Below are 8,480 nucleotides of genomic sequence, written 5' to 3'. Positions count from 1 at the left end.
GGATGCCAAGTGGATGCTTATGCAATATCATTTAAACTTATCAAATTCTTAAATTGGTCCTTCAATTATTTGTATTATAAATTTGACAATATAATAAAAATAGATTTATTTTTTCATGAAATGTTTATTTTCTGGTTTAGAAATCTCATTTACCATTAATTTAAACATTTCAAGTTTGAAAACCTACTCCTTCCTCCACTCCTCCTCCTCCGCCGCCGTGTCTCATCTTCCGGTCAAGCCGAAAAGCACCGCTGCCGCCGTCGTGTCTCATCTTCCGGTGCAAGCCCTTCTCTGCTGCAACTTCTTCTCAAGCCCAGAAGCACTGCTGCTGCTGCAAGCCCTCCTCTGCCGCAAGCCCTCCTCTACCGTGAAGATCCTCATCCCCACAAGCCCCTTTTCATCTGAAGATCATCTAACTCGATCTAATTCGTTGTGTGCACGGTATTTCCTGACCTCCTCATGCTTCTATTTCGTTTCTTTACTTTTATGAGTTATTTGGGTCTGTAGTTTTCTTGATAATGATTTGGGTCTGTAGTTACTTTTATGAGTTATTTGGGTCTACCCACTTCATCTGCCATGCCCAAATCATGTACAGAAAATGTCTCAAAGCCAGAAAGGTCCATATGAATTGAGAATTGAGAACCCCTTGTGGTGACTAAAGTGGTGGGTTTTTGTGATGATGGAGGTCTGTTGGTGGTTGTTTGTTGTTTTTTAAGGTGAATTCTGGTGTGTGTTGATATTGTGGTGGATGAATATTTAGGTGAAATTCTAAGGGGTGCTTAGAAACCCATGTACTTCTTCAATTTGGAACAAATCTAATATAGAGATATTAACAACTACTGGCAGCATAAACCAATTAAGGATAGTACAGCATAATCCAATCTAGAGATCAACAACTGTAACACCCCGATTTCCGGGTGTCACTTTAGTAACCAAAAATAAACTTTACGCGGAAAAACAAGTAATTTTTTTTTCGTTTGATTCCTTTTAAATCAAGCAATAGAAAATAAAGACATAGCCCAACCACTAAACTAACCAATATACATCAAATATAAACATGTACAGCCTCAGCTGCACTCCCACGTCACGCGCACTCGCAGTGACTTTAAGGTAGTGTGCCCGTAGGCAAATATATACAGACCCAGAAGTTTGAGTAAGAAAGTGATAAGTACAATCCACTAAGAGAAAGTCGGCCTCAAAATGGCCTAAGCAAAGACCCCTACAGTCCGAGTGACTCACTGTGATCCCTCAATAAGATAACCACACGAAAAGTCATGCATCGGGAACCTACCCTGTCCCAAAAGTAAGACGAATCAGAGCTCTACACAAAATATGACGCCTGCCTAAACCTACCCTTCCAGAACCAAGTCCACAGCGAACTGAAGTCGGCAAGTTGAAGCTCAGCTCCATGCGTCATAGAACTCTCTCCGCCAGACGTCCGCGCTCGTCATTCCGGTCCTCCAACTCAAACCTGATCCCCCCCGAGGGAGAGACCATCGAAATCCACTCCACCGTCGGCATCTGGGAGCAGGCCGACCGCCCAAACACAAACATGAAACCAAAGCCAAGGCGCTAGGGTCAACTCAAGGAAATAAGTAGATATACACTCAACATGTGATATGGGGTATAGATATATATGTTGTTATATAACATATAGATAATCCTAGCATGTTATGGCTCTAACAATGCTTCAATAAACAAACAGCACACAATTCAAGTCAGAATGAATGTATGCGTGAAATGCACAATATGATCCGGATTTGTGACGTGTTCTCGTTCGCCACAAGTGAAGCATTCCCGTTCTTCACTATGGATGAACCATTCCCGTTATTCATCCTGGATGAACCATTCCCGTTATTCATCCTTGGTGAACCATTCCCGTTATTCACCGTATGATGAACCATTCCCGTTATTCATCATATATGCATTGGTGAACCATTCCCGTTATTCACCATGAGATGCACAGGTGAACCATTCCCGTTATTCACCCGATTGATGCAATATGGTTAGCCAAACATCGAATCGTCCTCCCACACAAGTGTTTAGCTCAAACCCAAACTCAAAACAACCCAAGAGTTAATGTCGATCAATACAACACAACTCGGAGTAAGTGTCGGTCAATACAACACAACTCCAACAACAAAACCCACAAACAAAGCCCAGAGTCAGTGTCGGTCAATACAACACGACTCGGAGTTAGTGTCGGTCAATACAACACAACTCCCACAACAAAACCCAAAAATCAAAGCCAGAGTCAGTGTCGGTCAATACAACACGACTCGGAGTTAGTGTCGGTCAATACAACACAACCCCAACAACAAGAGTACTTAAAGTACTCGGTGACTTTCAATCATCACCGTAGCTCACCTCAGTGGCTTTCCCCAATTCCAAAACCCACAACAAAAGTCGACTTTTCCCCGTCTTTCGTAAATATTTTCCCCTTCAGTTCTCCTATGCTTAAACGTTAATAAAAATGATTTCAATTCACGTTAGTCAGGTTATGAGTTTATTTCTCAAAGTCTAAGTTTCCCAAGTCTTTAGTTTTTCAAAGCTCTATCATTCTAAGTTTTCAAAGATCAACCACCCAAAATACATTTCCCGGGGAAAGTCTAAGAATTCCAACAAGTACCAACAAAGGGCTAAGTCTCAAACCCCACATTTGGACTTGCCTAGGGTTGTTCATCCAACCCGAAACACCAACTTTAACCAGTTCAGAGGTTCCCCACTCCGAAATCGCGTCAAAACGCACAATCCAACAATATCACAACATCATAAGTTATGGAAAAGCATCATAACATCAACTCATCATCATAACAACATCAAATAAAGCATAAGTCGAATTTATCGATGCCTATCATCCAGTCATAGCTAATATGTAAGTTGCCCTAACCTCGAGCTGTTCCAGCTTCGCAATCAAAGGTTCCTCCAAACAAATGCTCTGAATGTTCCAAAGTTCCGTCAACTGAACCTCGGAGAAAAACAAAGCAGAATCCAAACAATATCGATTAGTTCGATCACAATACAACACATAAACGATAGACAAAGCATTAAAGCTTCAGAATACAACAATCGGGTACGAAAAGACAAGTTTTCGAAAACGAAAACTCCCCCCCCCCTAAAGGAATAGCTCTCGGCCATTAAGGAAAAAGGGCTTCGGCTCTTTTTCTTCGATCAAGTATGTTCACAAGGTAGTTTTAGGGTAAAACTAAGGCAAAGAAACTGTCGGAACAATTTTCGGACAATCGGATCAAAATACGGCTATTCAAGGGCGTTTTGGTCCAAAATAAAAGCTCAAAACCTCAAAGTTATCAGTTCGGAAAACAAATTTGACAGCAATGATCCTAACGACATCCGTGACAACAAATCCTAAAGGAACGAAGTCAGATTACGGCTTTTCGACAATAAAGTTTCGAAATGTGCGCAAAAAGGATTTTGAAACAGTTTTTCAGATCTTGGACAGCTCGATCACAATCGGCGATTACTGACAGAGGTTTTAGACTCTTGGGAACGTAGGGAAGATAACCCAAGCAAGAAATCAGAGAAAACGAACAGTTTTACAAAAAGCTCAAAACTGTGAGCACAGAAACGACTACAGAAACGCAGTAGAAACAGTAATCAGAGGTAAGAATCAAGCTAGTTACCTCGATACCTTGAAGTAGGAACGAACTGCGCGAAGATCGGTCGAGTTTCGGCGAAAATCTTTTCTCCTCCTCTCCCCTTAGAACTCGCGGCCTCCTTGGGTGCAAATGAGGAATATTTTGCTTTTTCGACTATTTATAGGCAGGTGAAATCGCGGGAAAATGAAAATTTCGCGATTCCGATTTTTGCAGCACGTTCACCGAAGAATTCTAAGAGAGATTCTGGCGTCAGAATTCCAGAACTCAGAACAAATATCTATGATTTGGGAAAAACGATATCTAAAATCCCAAAAGCGGTGTAAGTTAATCTGTCCCGAAAAACTACTTTTTGCTGTGATGCTCAAACGACAAAACTTCCTTCTGAAGAAAGATTGGAAACGTCGAAACAAATCTGGAAACGCGGACGGAAACTTCGTTAGAAGTTCCGAATAGGAAAAGTCTTCATCCATCGCTCAAAACTAGGGTTTCAAAGCAAAGAAATTAGCGTCGTCGAACTTCCGAAAAGTGAATACTATCGTGCGTACAGTCCAGAGTTCCGAAATGAAACGCTGGTCGAAGGAAAAATAAAGAGAATCTTTAAATTTTCCGAGAGTTCGAAATCTCACTTAAAACGTTACTCTAAAGGCGAATTAGCCTATTCTGGACACGCTCGCCATGAGGCAAGTGTGCAGACGACTCGTACTAACTCCGAAAACGACTACACAACATTCCTCAAGCAATTCCTGAACTTTCTTCTTCATTAATCTTTCTCAAACATCAAACTCCTGTCACGCTTACACTGATTCTACGCGTGAGTCGGAAATTAACTTGTTCTGAAAATCCAGGTCTTACAACAACTACTGGAGATATTTTGCTTATTTTACTGAACTATCAATGGCAGACCTGGAAAATGTCTTCTTTATGGAGTATATATTAGAGAGCCTATAAAGCTTTGAGTTGGATTTGACTAATTGATTTTACTGAACTATCAATGGCAGACCTGGAAAATGTCTTCTTTAGGGAGTATATATTAGAGAGCCTATAAAGCAAACACATACGGTTAAGCTAGCATGTTTTGGGTTGGATTTGACTAATGCTTTGCTTTAGTCGTAGGTGTTATTAAGTTATTTGTCCTTGCCTGCTATTGTATTGGGTTTATGCACTCCTAGTCCTTCTCTTTAATACATCTTCTTTCCCTTTCAAAAAAAACCCACACATTTTGTACAAACCTTGACATTTTATCTTGTGTGATATTTGTTATGTTGTCTGATTTTGTGTAATTGTTATGTCAACTTTATGTGCTCCAAACCTGATTTTGTGTATTTTCATTGAAATTAGATGTCTGACTCTGACTTGTCCGAGAATGAAAAACATTTTAAAAATGTTTATGAAGGAGTCCCTGAGAAAATTGATGGTGATGGCCATGATGACGACGGTAAATCGGCTGAGGATGTTTCTGATACAGACTCAGATTCTGCCAATGAAAAATACAAGGCAATTCCTGACCTAACAGCTGATCAAATACGAGGCCTAAGGTTTTGTTCTTCGTTGGATGCTCTCAAATTTTACTCCAGCTATGCCAAATCTTATGGGTTCGTGGTGAGGAAAGATGAAGTCCGGAGAGATGAACGAAAGAATGTTGTAATGAGACAGTATGTATGCAATAAAGCGGGGTTAAGGGAATCAAAATACTTCACTATGGTTAGGAAAAGGTCTCATAAACCCCTTACTCGCACTAAATGTCAGGCTAAGCTTCGGATACGCTTGGATTACAGGACTTCAGAATGGAAGGTGGTGTCGTTTGTGGAGAAGCATAACCATGAAGTCACCCCGTCGAAATATATGCATGTCATACCGGCTTACCGAACATTGAGTGAAAGTGACAAAGCTCAGGTGGATAGCCTTCATTCGTCTGGCGTAAGAACATGTCATATTGTGGGTTTCATGACAGCGCAAAAAGGTGGATATTCTAGACTTGGGTTTTTGAAGGAGGATTTGTACAATTATATTAATAGGCAGAAACATTACAAGTTACGAGGTGGGGATGCACGAGCTGCTATCAGTTATTTGAGAGGAAAGGCAGACAATGATGGCATGTTTTATTCAAAATACACGACTACGGAGGATAATAAACTGAAAAATGTTTTTTGGGCAGATGGTTGCAGTAGAGTAGACTATCAGTGCTTTGGTGATGTGCTTGCTTTTGATGCCACATACGGGAAGACCAAATATAACAATCCTCTTGTTATTTTTTCGGGTTCTAACCGTCATTCTCAGACGATTATTTTTGGTTGGGCTTTGCTGGTGGATGAAACCATGGAAACATATAAGTGGCTTTTGGAAACGTTTTTGGAAGCAATGTCCAACAAACACCCAAAATCAGTTATCACAGATGGTGATGGAGCTATGAGGAAGGCAATCAAACAGGTGTTTCCAGGTGCATCACATCGACTATGTGCATGGCACTTGTACAAGAATGCAAAAGATAATGTGAAGAATAAGTTGTTCTTGACTGGCTTCTCGAAAGCAATGTACTATGATTTCACTATTGATGAGTTTGAAGAACACTGGAAGAACTTGGTTAGTGAACACGACCTTGTGGGGAACTAATGGGTTTTAAATACTTATTGCAAAAAGCGTTCCTGGGCCAATGCATATCTCCGCGACCAATTCTTCGCTGGCATACGAACCACCTCACGATGTGAAGCCATCAATTCGCGGATAAAGCTATATGTTGGCAAAAAAAATAGCATTGTCGAGTTCATGCACAAAATTGAGGAAGCTATAAGAGTATACAGGCACAATGAGTTGTTTGTTGATCATACTTCTCTTTTTTCAGAAAATGTGTTGACCACCCCTCTTTATAAGTTGGAGAGTGATGCTTCAAAATTGTTCACGCATGAAATTTTTAAAGAAGTACGAACCCAAATTGAGGATGTTGGCGGATTAGATATGATTGGTAAAATAGTTGATGGAGAGATTAAGAGATTCAAGGTACACAGGTACGGTAAGCGCAACATTGAATTGAATGTTCTTTATGACACATCCAAAAATGAATTTCTATGTGATTGTCGGCTATTTCAGTCTCGCGGTATTCCATGTTCTCATATCTTTTTAGCCATGAGAAATGAGAACATGTGTAACACCCCGATTTCCGGTTGTCACCTTAGTAACCAAAAATAAACTTTACGCGGAAAACAGGTAATTTTTTTTCGTTTGATTCTTTTAAATAAAGCGATAGAAAATAAAGACATAACCCATCACTAACTAACCAATATACAATATATACACATGTATAGCCTCAGCTGCACTCCACGTCACGCGAACCCGCAGTGACTCCAAAGTAGTATGCCCGCAGGCAAATATATACAGCACCAGTAATGTACGCAAAAGTATCAAAATACAGTCATCCAAAAGAAATGTCGGCTCCCAAAATGGCCTGAACAAAAGACCCCTATAGCCCGACAGACTCTCTGTGATTCCTCATCAAAAGAACCACACAAAAAGCCACACATCGGGAACCTACCCTGTCCCAAAAAGTAAGACGATCAGAGCTCTACACAAAAAATGACGCTAACCTAACCTACCCTCCCAGTCCAGCTCATAGCTCCTCCTCCTCCTCATCGCTGCTCGGCGAGTAGCTGTCCCCACTGCTCTCGGAGTCAGAGTCGGAATCCACCGTAATCATCTCGGTGTCCAAGTCCATGACCTCCCTCCTAACTGTCCTGCGCACCGTCCTAGTCGAGCCGGTCTCAACATCCACCTCTCCTGTAAGAACATCCTCCTCCACCACCCTAACCAAGGGGTCCACACGGTAGCCGTGCGGTGAAGAGAAAGAAAAGAGACGTATGGCAGATGGGACGACAGACTCCCTCCTCGGCCGCACAAGCCTAGAGGACGACGCCACGTCGGTAGGATCGATAGCAGTAGCAGGAGGTGGCGCAACAGGTGCAGCAACAACAGGCTCGATCTCCGCTGGGTCCTCGTCATCAGAAGATGAAGCAGGAGGTGGCGCAGGTGGTCCTCGACCAGTACCTGGTCCACAGTGAACTGAGGGCGGCAAGTCAAAGCTCAGCTCCATACGTCGTAGCACTCCTCTCGTCAAGCGTCCGCGCTCGTCTGTCCGGTCCTCCATGACCCTTCCCCGGTACGTCGCTCGGTGACCCGCAACATCAATCACCCAAGCGGTGGGGGCATCACGATCCACCAACTCATACCTGATCCCCCCCGAGGGAGAGACCATCGAGAACCAGTCGGCCATCGACATCTGGCAGCAGGCCGACCGCCCAAACACAAACATGAAACCAAAGCCAAGGTGCTAGGGTCAACTCACGGAAATAAGTAGATATACACTCAACATGTGATATGGGGTATAGATATATATATATATATATATATATATATATATATATATATATATATATAAACAGTCCTAGCATGTTATGGCTCTAACAATGCTTCAATAAATCAAACAGCACACAATTCCAATCAGAGTGAATGTATGTGTGAAATGCAATCAATATGATCTGGATAATTGTGACGCGTTCCCGTTCGCCACAAGTGAAGCATTCTCGTTCTTCACTAGTGAAGCATTCCCGTTCTTCACTCTTGGTGAACCATTCCCGTTATTCACCGTATGATGAACCATTCCCGTTATTCATCAATAATGCATTGGTGAACCATTCCCGTTATTCACCAAATGATGCAATGGTGAACCATTCCCGTTATTCACCATATAATGCATGATGCAATATGGTTAGCCAAACAATGAATCGTCCTCACAACACAATATCAAGACAAACCCAAGAGTTAGTGTCGGTCAATACAACACAACTCGGAGTTAGTCTCGGTCAATACAACACA

General features: G+C 41.9%; 1 protein-coding gene across 1 annotated transcript; it reads left to right on the top strand.

Annotated features, from left to right (window-relative positions):
- Window positions 1–261: 261 nt before the first annotated feature.
- On the top strand, window positions 262–6,749 carry LOC130737779 (protein FAR1-RELATED SEQUENCE 5-like). The gene is made up of 2 exons (XM_057589622.1): window positions 262–441; window positions 4,956–6,749. The coding sequence occupies exon 2, from the start codon at window positions 4,956–4,958 to the stop codon at window positions 6,225–6,227; it is 1,272 nt and encodes a 423-aa protein (XP_057445605.1). The 5' UTR covers window positions 262–441; the 3' UTR covers window positions 6,228–6,749.
- The last annotated feature ends 1,731 nt before the right edge of the window (window positions 6,750–8,480 follow it).

This window comes from Lotus japonicus, chromosome 2, assembly GCF_012489685.1.
Source record: "Lotus japonicus ecotype B-129 chromosome 2, LjGifu_v1.2".
In the NCBI taxonomy this organism is placed as follows: domain Eukaryota; kingdom Viridiplantae; phylum Streptophyta; class Magnoliopsida; order Fabales; family Fabaceae; genus Lotus; species Lotus japonicus.
Note: the sequence above shows the minus strand (reverse complement) of the source record. Positions and strands in the feature narration are given on the sequence as shown.

What these genes read in the sequence shown, in the direction of transcription:
- LOC130737779 (XM_057589622.1), top strand. Translation starts at nt 4,956, where the DNA reads ATGTCTGACTCTGACTTGTCCGAGAATGAAAAACATTTTAAAAATGTT.